General features: G+C 34.9%; 1 protein-coding gene across 1 annotated transcript; it reads left to right on the forward strand.

The window, feature by feature from the left end:
- Positions 1–481: 481 nt before the first annotated feature.
- On the forward strand, positions 482–2209 carry LOC109186234 (1-aminocyclopropane-1-carboxylate synthase 7-like). The gene is made up of 3 exons (XM_019336161.1): positions 482–700; positions 819–1099; positions 1348–2209. Exons 1-3 carry the CDS (start codon positions 521–523, stop codon positions 2207–2209), a joined length of 1323 nt encoding a protein of 440 aa, XP_019191706.1. The 5' UTR covers positions 482–520.
- Positions 2210–15829: the final 13620 nt, after the last annotated feature.

Below are 15829 nucleotides of genomic sequence, written 5' to 3' on the forward strand. Positions count from 1 at the left end.
GATTCGTGAAAAGGTATTACAGGAGAGTCACTCAAGCTATTAATATCAATAATTACGTGAATTGCAGTAAGATAATGAATTGAATGAAGCTAATTTAATTAAGGATTTAAGTTTTCTTTTAAGTACAAAATAAAATGGGCGGCGGTGTAGTTTTTGTTGAGTTAAAAACACCACCCCCATCAACCACTATATCTGCTGAGGGGATCTGGTGAAGATTGAGATATAGAAATGCTATGAAAAATATATACCAGTTGTCACCAACCAGTATTTTATCACTAAATATTATATAGATATAGATATGTATGCCTAAAAGCTGAATTTTGATCTTAGTTTAGATAAGTCATTTCCTCTATATATATAGAGGCCCTTCCACAAAACCCTTCATTCTATCCCACACTTCTCGATCTTCTGCTCTTCCTTCCATTTTATATATACCCCATCTCTCTCTCTCTCTCTCCCAAATTAGAAAGAGAGAGAAGATATTATTACTGTAGATACATTATATTTATATTTATTAGCCATGGGTATTGAGATTGAGCAACAAAAACAACCTTGTGTGGAGCTGTCAAAGGTTGCCGTGTCAGATACCCATGGCGAGAACTCGCCGTATTTTGCAGGTTGGAAAGCATATGACGAAGACCCTTTTCATGAGAAGCATAACCCTTTGGGAGTCATACAAATGGGTTTGGCAGAGAATCAAGTAAGTTCTGATCTTCTTCATCATCTTACCACACGTAATTAACGATAATAATAATGGTACGACGTAATATATATAATGTTGTTGACATGAGTACTACGTTGTTGTTTGTTTGTTTTAGGTTTCGTTTGATTTGATGGAAGAGTACTTGGAGAAGCACCCGGAAACCAGAACAAGCAGTTCCGGGTTTAGGGAAAACGCGTTGTTTCAAGACTATCATGGTCTTCTCTCTTTCAGAAAAGCAATGGCTTCCTTCATGGAACAGATTAGAGGTGGGAGAGCAAGATTTGATCCCGAAAGAGTTGTCATTACCGCCGGTGCCACCGCCGCTAACGAGCTCTTAACCTTCATTCTAGCTGATCCCGGCGATGCTTTGCTCGTTCCAACCCCTTACTATCCAGGGTAAATCTTCATTTTAGACGAAATATATCTGTTCTTTAGTTAACAAGACAGTTCTTGTTCATAAAAGACTAAATCCGTCATCCTGAGGGCCCCACATTCCCTATCCAAGGGCCCACCACATGACAGGATTAGTAAGGGAGAACCAGTATCTGGTCCGCTTACAAGAGGGTGAAATTCTCACACTGCAACTGTTAAGGCTAATGAGACAGTTCTGATTGACTGATGGTGTGTTTTTCTATTTTTTACAGATTTGATAGAGATTTGAGGTGGAGAACGGGAGTGAAGATTGTGCCGGTCCATTGTGACAGTTCAACCAATTTTCAGGTGACTCGGACGGCATTAGAGACAGCATACAATGAAGCTGAAACCAAGGGGATAAAGATAAGAGGGATACTAATAACAAACCCATCAAACCCACTGGGTGCAACCATTCAAAGATCAATCCTGGAAGACATCCTGGATTTCGCGACGAAGAAGAACATCCATTTAGTATCCGACGAAATCTACTCCGGCTCCGCATTCTCCTCCTCCGAATTCGTCAGCATTGCTGAGATTCTGGAATCCAGAGACCACAAAGATTCCGAAAGATGCCACATCGTCTACAGCCTTTCCAAGGATCTAGGCCTCCCGGGATTCCGTGTCGGGACGATATACTCCTACAACGACAAGGTGGTGACGACCGCCAGACGAATGTCGAGCTTCACCTTAATCTCCTCGCACACGCAGCAGCTCTTGGCTTCCATGCTTTCCGACAGGGACTTCACCCAACACTACATAAACACCAACCGACAGAGGCTTCGGCGGCGCTACGACATGATAGTGGAGGGGCTAAAAGCCGCCGGAATCGATTGCCTGAAAGGGAACGCCGGTCTGTTTTGCTGGATGGATTTGAGTCCATTCTTGAAGGAACCCACGCGGGAATGCGAACTGGAAATCTGGGGAAAATTCTTGCGTGAAGTGAAGCTGAATATATCACCGGGATCTTCTTGCCATTGCTCGGAGCCAGGATGGTTCAGAGTTTGCTTCGCTAACATGACTGAACAAACACTCCAAGTTGCACTCGCCAGAATCCGCCGTTTCATGAACAACAGATCCAAGGTTAATAATTAATGGGGCCATTTAATACCTTAAATTCTTGATTTTTTTTAGTCACATTTTTTTACTCAAACCGCACCGTTTGGACTATGTCTGACGTGACAGAATTTGATTGGAGCATATATATTGCGATTTGGGTTTTTTTTGTTTGTTTGTTTATTTTTTTGTTTAAATCTTGGAATGGAGTAATCCACTTCCATGATTTGGAATTTGTTTATCTTGACATATAATGTAAAAAATAATATGAAATTGGAATTCATCAATTCGATCTTATTGGTCCATATATACTTTGTTTAGGGTATAATATATGCACATGCATATATGGACATATATTTATAAAAATGTGTTTTATTATGCATAGTTAATATGCTGCAGCAGCAGCAGCCACAAATTTTGAGTATGAATTATGAGTTATATGAAATTCTCATGAGTTCCAATGTTAGATACACGTACGGTTGGATTCAAGCTGGATGAATAGATTATGCATCAAGTTTTGACTTTTGACAAAGACCTACTTGGAATTCAACTTATATTCAATTAATTAATGCCATCAAGTACCAGGACTATGTGGTCTAATGGTATCCGGGTTGGACTTCCATTTGGAAGATTATGAGTAGGTTGAGAAAGTATATGAACAGATACTACAATGTAATAGAGCCAGTAACTTTCAAAAAAAAAAAAAAAAAAATTAATGCCATCAAGTAGTGCTTGTATGCCAGTTTATTTATTTGTTAAATATATATATATATATATATATATATATATATATATATAATTTGGCTCAATTTTTTTAAGGAAGATAAAAGTTAAAATATAATTCAAATATATAATGTAAAAATTATAATTTATTAAAAAATAAATTTTACAATTATGAATTTTTATAAAAGGTATGTTCGGCATGTCAATATGTAAAGTTAGTAGCTAATAGCTAAAAGTTGAAAATGGTTAAACTAACTAATAGCTATACACACACATGCATGCATAAATGCATAATACCGAAATGCATGACGCGAATTAACCCCATTACCTCTCATCAAGGGTCTCAAACTTTGTCAAATCCACATAATCATTAGGGGAAATCGCACTTTTGGTCCCTCAATTGTTGCCCGATTTGCAATGTGGTCCCTCACTATCAATTTCACTCAATTGGGTCCCTATTTGTTGTAAAACGTAGTCTATTTGGTCCCCCGGTTAAATTTCCCTCAAACTATAGTTAAAACCATGGATAGAAATGTAAATTCACAATGGCTTCCATTTACCCCTTTCCTTCATTTACGTTTACCCCATTCTCCCAATCTGTTTAGCCCCAAATCAGAGTCAGCCCTAACCCACACCAATTCGTCTTCTTCACAACACTCACAATCTTCGATTCACGTACCCATTCTCCCTAATTGAACGAGAAAACGAATTTGATATTGCACGACGATGGCTTCAAACAACTCCGGCGGATCAGTTGAATGGATTCCAGAAGTGCGTTGTTGGTGCGGCGAAGTCGCTCCAGTAAAGATGTCCTGGAGTTATGCCAACCCTGGAAAGCGATTTAGAGCATGCCCACGCTATGGAGTACATGTAAGCATCTTAGATGATTTTAGTTTGCTGTTCTTAGGTGTTTGAGTTTTAAATTTGGATTTGTTTATTGATTTTGAATTGCAGGGGAATGGAAACTGTAGGTATTTTCAATGGTTGGACTGTGATGTATCTGAGCGTGTGTCCAAAGTGATTCGAGGTCTATTGAAGAGGTTAGATAAGCAAGAGAGTGAAATGCAAAGGTTTCAAGCAGTGATTGATGAGAAAAATGTCAAGCTTAAGAAGAAGAGTCTTGCTTCAAAATTTAAATTTTTTTATGGTTTTGGATTTGGAATTATTGTAGGTTTTCTTTCTTTCAAGCTTTGGATGAGAAGTGTTGATCCAATTGTGGTAGGCTAGTCCAGTAGAACTAGAAACTATGTACCTGGCAGCTTACTGTTAATGAATTATGTTTTGGATTAATGAACTATGTACCTGCTGGATTATGGTTTATGGATTTGGAGTGTATTATAATGGATTATTCTAGTGCTAATGCTATTGTCTGTTAAGTGCTATGAACCTATTATGAACCTAGATATTCTAATGTTATGTGAATATGTTCATTGCCTAAGCTGTTGGATATGAAGTTGTGGATATGTTCATTGCCTAAGCTGTTGGATATGAAGTTGTGGATATGTTCATTGCCTAAGGTGAAATCTGTTATGTGAATATGTTCATTGTCTGTTAAGTGCTATGAAGATGTGGATATGTTCATTGCCGAACCTGTTGGATATGAAGCTGTGGATATGTTCATTGCCTAAACTGGATATGAACTTGCAGAATATGAACCTGTTGGGTATGAATTTGCTACAACTGTTAAGGTCTAACTGTATACATAACCAAATGAGCAAAATACATTCATTTTAGCAATTTCAAGCAAGCAAGGAACATTCATAGTTTGCAAATGCCAAATGTATCTACTGACATTTTTAGGATAGGCTTTCATTGTGAAATAGCCTACCAGAAACATACAAAAATAGCAAAAATATCAAATGACCAATTCTGCAAAACCACTTGGCCACTTGAAAAGAACATGACAACTAAGTGAGCTACACCATGACACCTTGCTTGTTTAGCAAAAACATACAAAAAAAAAAACATACACAATATTACTTTGTTCCCTTATGCTCACATACATCAGTTTTTTCTCTTGGCCAATTTCTGAAATTCATTTAGAGTTATTACTCTCTGAGCTGATTTGTTCTTGTCAGCAACACTTGAAGCATGGACTTGTGCAGCAATAAAACTAGACTGTTGTGCCACCTGGTTCTGATGTGGTTGTGAAGTCTGAGATCCCATTACCTCTTGAGATTCCTATACAAACAAGTGGTCAGTAAGTTAAAAGAATATGTAAAAAAGCAACCTATATCTTGAAAATTCAATTACCATATCATTAAGCACAAATGAGGGGACTTGTGTTTCAACTGGGATGTCTTCAAACTGTCCTTCTATATCACCTTGACCATCAACATGCTGATTTTCCAAATCAATATCTTCAGCCATTTGAGATACCTACATGATAATAATATTAGATATAACTGTCAAATAATACAAATGAAATGTTAGACTAACTATCACATATTATCTGTGGATTTTTAGCCTTGCAAGTAGTCTTATTGTGCCCAGTCAGTCCACATACTCTGCACCTCTTCACCTCCCCTAGTTTCTTTGTTCTGACTTGAGTCTTTTGTTGCTTGCTCTCTTGAACTGGGTCTATCTTTCTCTTTTTCCTAGGCCTACCAGGTTGTGATTTATATTTAGGTGGTAGTGGTGCTGGAAGATCTATTTTCTGCCATAAGTCTGAAGATTGAATGGGAAGTATAGCAGGCTCATAAGCTCTCAAATAACTCTCAACTGAATAGCATTGATGTACATAATCTTCAGGGCTTTGCCTCTGCTTTCTTATAGCAGCTACTGCATGACTGCAAGGAATTCCAGTGAGATCCCAGGCTCTACAACTGCAATGTCTTTGGGCTAAATCCACCTTGAAAGCCTTGAAGTTCTGATCATCAACTTGATAGATGTTATCATGTGCCTTGTAAGTACTATACCTAGCTGCCTTATCCTTTGCCTCTTCAAGACATTTCATAATTTTGGGACAAATCTTATGTGGATATGTCTTCATTTTGTCTCTATTTTTCTGCATTCTAGTCATAAGATATATCCTAATCTTATCACACATTGTGAGGATATGCTTGTCCCTAAAACTCAATATAGTGCTATTCCAGCTCTCACACAAGTTGTTCAGTAGCATATCTGTCTTTGGAAATGTGCTAAAAAAAGCCCTACAGTAGTGACTAGGTTCTCTGGCAGCCAACCACTCAGCAGCTTTCTGATCTTCTTCCTTTAACTCATCCATAAGCCTTTTAAAATCTGCCTCTGTTGTGCTTTTACACACAGCCCACAATTTCAGCTTCAACACATTTCCAGTAAAACCATCCTTGAGAAAGTTAGCATGCATATGCCTTACACAAAACCTATGTTCTAGTCCAGGAAACAACTCATCCACAGCTTGTAACAAGCCCTTTTGTTTATCAGATATAATTGTCCATGCATGAGGATTACTTGAAATGTTTAAATCATTGTCAAGCAGCTCTAAGAACCATTTCCAACTATCCTTCAATTCTCCCTCAACAACAGCAAATGATATTGGAAACATGCAGTTATCACCATCAACACCAACAGCAGTTAAAAGTTGCCCACCCTTTTGACTACCCTTCAAATGGCAGCCATCCAACCCAAAAAAAGGTCTACAACCTCTAAGAAACCCTTCTTTGCAAGCTGCAAAGCAAATGTATAATCTAAGAAACCTAGGTCTCCCATTAACACTAAACTCACTGTCTTGCTTCATCTTCACAGTTGTCCCAGGATTGCTTCTCTTTAATTCCTCACAGTAATCATTCAACAACTTGAATTGCTCACAATCTTGACCATCCAACTCCTTTCTAACCTTATGTTTAGCCCTATAAGCTTGATGTTTTGTGACCTGACAATGCAATTTCTCTTTCACATGCTCTTGAAACTATCTTCTACCCCAATCCATATTCAGTCTAAAATCATCTTTGTATAACCTAGCAAGGAAACCTGAGTTAACAGTTTTGTTTTCATCTTGGTCTCCACATGTGTGTTCAGGGTTGTATGTCTTAATTTGAAATGGACATCTAGGATTGCTCCTTGAGGCAAAGATTGTCCAACTACATATGTCATTGTGTCTACAATAAACCCTTACTCTTCTGCCCTCATTCTTTTTAAATTTCACATCCTTTCTTCTCATTGCCTCATGATACTTTACAGCCCACTTAAACTTAGAGGCAGATTTAAAAATCATTCCCAAAACAAACTTAAACCCTTCTCTTTTCAGGTATCTTTCTTGGAAGACAATTTCAGTACCATTAACCTCCCTCTCAGAATCAGAATCAGCTAAACTCCTAAAAATTTCTTCAGAAATGACACAATCAACATCAGAAACTTCTACATCAACAGCATTGTTCACACCCTTATTACTTGGTCCAGGACCATTAACTTCTACCTCTACTTCTTCAAACACAGTATTTGGGCCATTCACTTCCCTCTCAGATTGTTGTTCACTTGTCTCATCTCTGTCCTCACTCAATAGTGCATCATCTCCCAAAGACCTAGATAACTGCACTTCATAGTCCCATTGATCATCACAGTGATGTTCAACATAAATGTCCAACTCCTTGTTTCTTGGAACCTCTAAACTAAGCACTACAATATCAGCATCTGTGCTCAGTTTTCTCACTTCAATCTTTTTGACATTTTTTCTACCCTTAACCTTAACCCAAAATTGGGCCTTTTTATCACAGAACCTTAATTGTTTAACCATCCTCCTTAAATCCAATAGACTTCCCTCTTCACAGTTAAAATGATCAAAATACTCCTCAAACTCATCCCTATATTCAACTTTTGGCTTCAAAACCAGAGTACCACCAATATGCAGTTTAATAGTAAACACAGATGAATGCTCACCAACATCTATAAAGGAGTAATTTCAAATTAAAAGACAATTTAACAGTTTAGATGAAATACAAACATGGTCCATTCACAGTAAAGACAATTTCAAACATGGTCCATTCACAGTAAAATACAAACACAATAAACTAGAAGTACAGTTTGGTCCATTCAATATCAGTACACTAACTATGGTCCCCATATGGTCCCCATGTGGGTACAACAAAGTAGACAACTGGTCCCCCAAAACCCAACCTTGCACATGCGAAAAAGAAACATACTCCAATGGTTGAAGTTCAAATATATAAATTTATTAAAGTAGAATGGGTCCCTAGTAAGCAATAATTCCAGAATCCAACACATTCCACATGCTTTAATCTCCAGAAAGAGAACAAAAAAATACCTTTTCTGATAAAAGTAAAGCATATGTGAGTTTTAGATACTTACACGTAGGAGTTTTATTGGAGCCATTAATCCTCCTACTAGTCATGCCGGTGCTCGTGCGTGCCTCGTCGTCCTCTTCGAAGCCTGGGGATAATGGAAGATTGGAGTAAATCGCTAGATTGGGGGTTAGGGTTATCAGACTGTAAGTGTGCAATGGAGTAAAATTATCGGAGTCAATGTGGTCAAGGAAGGGGGTAAACGTAAATGAAGGAAAGGGGTAAATGGAAGCCATTGTGAATTTACATTTCTATCCATGGTTTTAACTATAGTTTGAGGGAAATTTAACCGGGGGGCCAAATAGACTACGTTTTACAACAAATAGGGACCCAATTGAGTGAAATTGATAGTGAGGGACCACATTACAGATCGGGCAACAATTGAGGGACCAAAAGTGCGATTTCCCCTAATCATTATTCATATAAAAAATTATAACATATTAATTAAGAAAATAATTTTAAAAATAAAAACTATTTTTTTAATTAGTTACATGGGAGGGGATAGTCCAGTATACAAACTCTATTAATTACACAGGCAAACGTGAGTCACACCCGCTGCATTTGCCCAAACTAAACGCTCATCAATAGTCGTCAAAAATCATAAAAATTAATTATTTTTTTAAAGGCAATGAATTTTTGAACACGGTGACAATGACAAGTAGGGAAGAAACTAAGAAAACGTGATTGAAGGAATTGAAAGAAGTATTTGAAACAAACTAAGAAGAAAATCCCTATAAAAAAAAAAAAAAACATTGTAATATATAATGAATGAGAATGTTGACTTTGGAGGGGAAAAGAGACAGAGGTATAAAAAGAAAACAAAGTCCTTATTCTATTGGAACCAAAGGCATCATCTGTGTTAACAAATGTTGTTTTAAAGTTGTGTTGGTATCTAGCAAATATTCTCCTTCTTATCAACTTTTGGTACGATTTTATCATCATTATTTGAATAAATTGTTTTTATATGTGGCAATTTGTGAGTGGTTACATATCATCCAAGAAGATCATTGCCCTCACAATAGGGTACCAAAGATTTTTTACTTCTATTTTTATTTTCAAAACTTCTACACACAATTAGCGATTGGTAGTGAGGTTACTAATTAGGTAGTGGCTCGGGAGATGTCTCTAAATTATTGCATGTAATTAGGTGTATTATGTAAGTATAAGAAAATAATTAAAGTTACACTTTCGCTATTAGGTATAGCATTTGGCATTTAGAGAGCCGAATCTAATATCCTGAAATAAAGTTGCACTGTCCGAGTCTAATTATAAATAGTTTATTCTTATGAACATTTTTTGTTTAGTTTAAGCATATGATTAAGTGTGTCTCAACTCTCAAGCAAACATTATTAATTACTCAATGTAGTCAATAACCCTAAGTCTAATGTCCCAAAATAACAATAATGATAAATAAATAAATGTGAAGCATTTTATAAGATTCTTGTCATGGACTGTTTCTAAAGACCTAAACTACTATATCTAACTCACCTTTGAGATATCTGCTTAAAGAATAAAATAAAAGAATTGCATAAAATCGTATTTAAGATCAGATTTGCTTAATATGAACAAATCTATGTTACATAAGAAATCTGAATATTTTAATTAGAAAAAGAAATTAAACATTTTTTAATACAATGAAATTACATTTATACTCCCTATTTTATGGTGCATTAGAACATAGAATTGAAGTAGATGCAACTATTGATAAGATTTGGATGGTTTATCTAAGAGGCCGGGCAATCTCTAGTTAAGTTGACCAGACAGTTAGTTTGGTAATCACAAGGTTTCAAGTTGTGTCCGTGAGAACTGTCCATTAACTTTCTTGGTTTGAGTCGGTCAGCTACTTGCAACATAAGTTGGTTTATCTCTTTGTGGTCCTTTTCCCACTGAATTACAAAATAAGTTTCACTTAAAGCACATTTTTAGGTATGTAATGATTGTGGACTTCCCCGTAAATAAAAGATATTTGATCTTAAGGTTATCATGCATCATCACTAATATTCAATATCACAAACTATGAGTAGAAGTCTTGATCTTCACAAATTAAAATAGAAGTAAATATCTTTGGTACCCTATTGTGAGGGCAAGGATCTTCTTTGATGACACGAAACCACTAACAAATTACCATATTCAAATGATGATATATAAAATCGTATGTACCAAATAAATGTTGATGAGAAAGGAGAATATTTGCTAGACATCAATACAACGATTTTAAAACGAAATTATGTGAACACACATGACGTTGGTTTCAATAGAATAAGGTTTCTCAAAGATTTTCATGTTTAAGGACTTTGTTTTCTTCTTTCATCTCTGAGCCTCTCTCTCTTTCACACTCCAATTCAAAAGTCCAAACTCAATATTTTCATATATCCGTTAGGATATGAGTTTTTTTGAGGGATTTTGTGTTTCAAATACTTCTTTCCGCGACGAGTCTTAGGATGAGTTTGAAAATTCAAAAATGATTTTCAAAAGTCATTTTTTAATTATTTTATCTGTATTTGGCTATCAATAAAAAATTAAAATGAACAGAAAATACTCATTTCTATCAAAGTAAAAAATGGTTCATTTAAGCAAAAAATGTCTTTTTTATATTTTTATTTGAAAACATTTTCCGGATTCCTCTCAAGCTCAGTTCTCTCTCTATTCCTTTGGATGATATCAAATAGGCAGGGTTAGTTAACCATCTGTCTAGTTATTATTTGAAGTTTTGAAAACTAAACTAAGTCAGTCCGCAAATTATGCTGTGCAACCGAATGCACCATGCGCATGGTGCATACGATGCAAAACGACGTCGTTTTGGTTAAAAAAACGCGCGTCCCACTTAAAAAAAAAAATCAGGTTCGATTTCCGTCAATAGCATTTTTATATATCCATAAATTCATAACTATATATCCACAAATTCATAACTATATATCCACAGTGAATGAATAAAGTAAAAATCCACAATAAATGAAGTAAATATCCACAATGAATGAACTAAATATCCACAATGATTGAACTAAATATCCACAATGAATGAACTAAATATCCAGAAATTCATAACTATATATCCAGAAATTCGTAACTATATATCCACAGTGAATGAATGAAGTAAATATCTACAATGAATGAACTAAATATCCATAAATTCATAACTATATATCCAGAAATTCATAACTATATATCCACAATAATGTTATTGCCGAGAATTGAACCTGAATTTTTTTTTTTTAAAGTGGGACGCGCATTTTTAGTTAAAACAACGTCGTTTTGCATCGTATGCACCATGCGCATGGTGCATTCGGTTGCACAGCATAACTATTGAAGTCAGTCTACCCTTGTTAAAATATGAGTTTGGTCAACGGGATTAAACAAAAAAAAAATTGGCCTAGCCCAACCCAAGGCCCAACAATTTAAAAACATTTATGTTTTTTTCTTTGATTTATTTAGTTTTAAATTACTACGTTTATCAATGATCTATTAAACAATAAAAATCTTGGTTCAGCCTACAACCCAACAATTTTTTTTAAAAAAAATCTTAAAGAGTTAATACCCAAAATCATCCTCGACTATAGCGGTTTTTCTCAATTTCGTCCTAAACGACTTTGGTGACCTAATATCGTCCCAAACTTTTGTGTTTCGCTCAATTTAGTCCCAGATTTTTGTATTTTTGCTCAATTTAGTCCATCATTTGTTATTCTGTCCATTTGGTGTTAAATAAATAGACAATTCAGTAATTTTAATATTGGCATCTCTTTACGCATAGACATGTGAATTGCGAAATCCTTTTTTTTTTTACGAATTACTCCCAGAATTACTCCTAAAACTGCGAATATAAAATTTGATTTGTAGGCCCGGGAGTAATTCTGGGTGTAATTCGTACAAGAAAGAGGAATTTCGCACTTCACAAGTTGAAAGTAAAGATACATCAAGATTGACATTACTGAATTGTCCCTTAATTTAACACCAATTTGACGGAATAACAAATGGAGGACTAAATTGAGCGAAACACAAAAGTCTGGGACGATATTAGGTCACCAAAGTCGTTTAGGACGAAATTGAGAAAAACCACTATAGTCGAGGACGATTTTGGGTATTAACTCAAATCTTAAATTCATTTAGTTCAGTGTTATTATATTTATCAATACTTAATTAAATACGAGTCAGGTTAGACCAAGCCAAACAATAAAAATCTTGGCTTGACCCGACCCACATTCCAATAAATAAATAAATATACTTTGTTATTTCTTTAGTTCAAAATTATAATATTGATGAATTTATGTATTTTTATTATAATAAATTACAAGTTAATAATTATTTATTTACATTTTTTATTAGTACTGTCAAAGTGGGTCGTATGCCTCTTTAGGCCAGCGACACCGTGAATCAAATTTTTGGTGTATTTTTGTGTGCCGATCCGCTGATTTGACAAATATGCTTAACAGTTTTTAAGAAAAAAATGTTATTAAAAATTAAAATCATGATTCAATAATTCGTGACTAAACATTAAAAAAATTTACAAGAATAAAATGAAAATAACAATAAATACATTGCAATAAAAGTAATATATATATATATATATATATATATATATGTATATATATATGTATGTATGTATGTATGTATATGTGGGCAAGATCTGGTGTGGCTAATGTTTTCCGTGAGGTCGTGCGGTTTTGCACCATTATGTATGCACAAATACACCACCATGTGTTCAGGAATGCATTTATTCAGCACTACACAGTTTGTAAAATACATTGCACCCAGTCTGGTACATTTCTGAACACGTGGTGGTGCAAAGTCACACGACCGCACATAAAATATTAGTCACATATGAATCAACTTGTATATATTATGTGTTTAATATAGCTAAAATTTTAAAACATATATTATCTAGTGACTAGTACTTTATCTCAACAATTAGTCAATAGTACCTTAATAAACACTAGCTAAAAATAAATTAGGTGGAGTGCATGCTCTAATGAGTAAATTTAAGACTTCATAATTAGTGATTTTGCCTAAAGTGTTATTCACCTTCCATCTGAAAATGTAATAGCAATGCTATCAAACTACAATGTACTTGTACTTGATTGATTTTGCAGAATTTAATTTTAATTGAATAAAAGTTGAATTCCAAGTAGGTGTTGATCAAAATTGATGCATAATCCAACTTGAAGCCAACCGTGCAGCCATGCAACTCGTCAAAGTAAAAGAATTAATACTTACTACTTCGGAACTAATGAAAATTTCATACAATGTAACTTATAATTCATACTGAAAACTTTTTATTCATTACGAAACAATAAATTTATTAATACAACCACATTCAAATTTAATAATGACTTTTAAATAAATGAAATTAAAATAGGTACTACTTGGTGGAAATAATATTGGTCTCGAGTTTCAACCCCAAAAAAATAAGCCTAATTAAAATCGAAATCTAAGAGAGCAAGCTCATAGAAAATGACCTAATGATTTGAGTATTTGACTTCAAAGTAGATTGACTTGGCCAAGGTTAGATCGGCCGAAGTTGGGCTAACCAAGGCCAAATCGACCAATACTGGACGGGCCTAGCTAACGGACTCAGCTAGAGGGAGCCGCAGTGCATGCCAGAGCCATTTTATGTATGGAAAATACAGAGTTAATCCGTTGGGACTACTCCATTTGCTTGGGGAGCACTACCCTACCACTTGATGCTACCCAAAGATTATTAGGTTGTCCTTATTCCTACAATTATTGAACCCCTTTCAAGATGATGGGGAAGGTATTATTGATTTTTTTTTTTTTTGTTTGTTTGTTTCATTTTGTAAGCCTATGTGGCTTGCAAGTTTGCAAGCTAGCATTGACTTTTATTTTTTAAAAAAATATTTATTTAATTTATTATTTTATTATTATTTTATTATTATATTTATAATATAAAATTAGAGTGAGATCACTTTTGAAAGTGAAAGAGTATTGTAGGGATATCGAGAAAATAGCGGAGAATTTACTATATAGATTTGATAATGTGGAAGTGAGATCTACTTTTGAAAGTGAGAGAGTATTAACATGGATAAGGTTAGTCTTAGAGTCACTTTTTTTTTTTTTTGAATGCAGCCTTAGAGTCACTTGTTTACTACTTTTCTTAATAAATTTATAATATGCATTTCCAATTTCCAACAAGTAGTTTACTACTTTTCTTACAAAAAAAAAAAAAAAAAAAAAAGCCTTCGATCAACAGCTAGTTGTTAAACTTGCATGCTAAAATCATTTATGGCCATAAATGATCAGATCCTTAGCGTCAACTCTGGATTCTATAATGCCGGATCAATTCATGTGCATGTTCCTTTGACCTGTAAAACGACAAGAGTTTGGCACACATATACAATAATCAATCACTCAACATTTTAGTATTAATAACTTACCAATTACCCAATACTCAATTATTTTTTCACAAGTTTCTACTTGGATTCACAATTTCCATTTTTCCAAACAGAAAACAGAGTTGGAAAAGAAGTAAAGGGGGAAAAAAAGAAGAAGAAACAACTGAACTCCGAAAGGCAGTAGGTTTACCCGGCTGTTTTTTTTTGGATGTCAAAAAATAAATGCAAATTAAAGATTATATAAATACTCCAAATAGTATCACCAATTAACAAAGGTTGAGTTATATATTTTCATATAGTGACCGCAGACTTTCATGTAAATCAAAAGTTGAATTATATTATATTTAGAGAAAAACTAAATACATGTAACCCAAGGCCAAGGTACTAAAGACACGATATCATCTAGTTGACACACTTGTTAGTTTTCTTGTGAATATGCAAAAAAAATGTATATTAAATTAAAATTTACTAACTTATTCAATTAATTTTTTTTTATTTTTTTTTAGAGAAAATGGTCAAATAGGCCCATAAACTCTACTCCAAAGGTCAATTAGCCCCCTAAACTTTACAAAAGTGCAATTAAACGCTCAAACATGTCAAATTGGGTCAATGAAACCCAAAAACCGGTAAATAACCTATTATTACATGTCATTTCAACTCCGGCAACGAATTTCGGCGATCGACATCAAGATCCGGCGACCGTCGACAAAATCAGGCCGTCCGGTCGTCTTCCACTGAAGAAGACGACCGAACGGCCGGTCAGATGGTCGTTCTTCTCCAATGGAGAAGACGGCCGGATTTTTTCACCGGTGGCCGGAATTCTTCGCCGGTGACAGGATTTTTTTACTGGTGGCCGAAATTCTTCGCCGGAGTTGAAATGACCTATAATAACAGGTCATTTATCAATTTTTGGGTTTCATTGACCCTATTTGACATGTTTAAGGATTTAATTGAAATTTTATAAAGTTTAGGGAGCTAATTGACCTTTGAGATAAAGTTTAGGGGTCTATTTAACCCTTTTCTCTTTTTTTTTTTGTTTTGTTTTTAATACTATCAACTCTATTATAGTTATGCTGGATAATTTGCCTAAATGCAAATAGCCTAATATGATTTGTGAATAGAGGCGACTACTGGACCCATTTTAACTCAGCCCATGTTGAATTGGTCCGAGATTCGGAACGGTCCGGCGGTCCAGTCCGTTTAGCGAAAGCCCATGGAATTAAAACAGAGCTTGAGATTCTGGGTTAGGAAACTGGTGCCCATTCCCAAATTGAGACCGGGTGGTACCCATGACCCGACTTGAATACTACTCC

The sequence above is a fragment of the Ipomoea nil genome, unplaced genomic scaffold (assembly GCF_001879475.1).
Source record: "Ipomoea nil cultivar Tokyo-kokei standard unplaced genomic scaffold, Asagao_1.1 scaffold1407, whole genome shotgun sequence".
Classification (NCBI taxonomy): domain Eukaryota; kingdom Viridiplantae; phylum Streptophyta; class Magnoliopsida; order Solanales; family Convolvulaceae; genus Ipomoea; species Ipomoea nil.

What these genes read in the sequence shown, in the direction of transcription:
- LOC109186234 (XM_019336161.1), top strand. Translation starts at nt 521, where the DNA reads ATGGGTATTGAGATTGAGCAACAAAAACAACCTTGTGTGGAGCTGTCA. An exon ending in TGGGTTTGGCAGAGAATCAA is followed by an intron (nt 701 to 818) that starts GTAAGTTCTGAT and finishes TGTTTGTTTTAG; the next exon opens with GTTTCGTTTGATTTGATGGA. An exon ending in CCAACCCCTTACTATCCAGG is followed by an intron (nt 1,100 to 1,347) that starts GTAAATCTTCAT and finishes TATTTTTTACAG; the next exon opens with ATTTGATAGAGATTTGAGGT.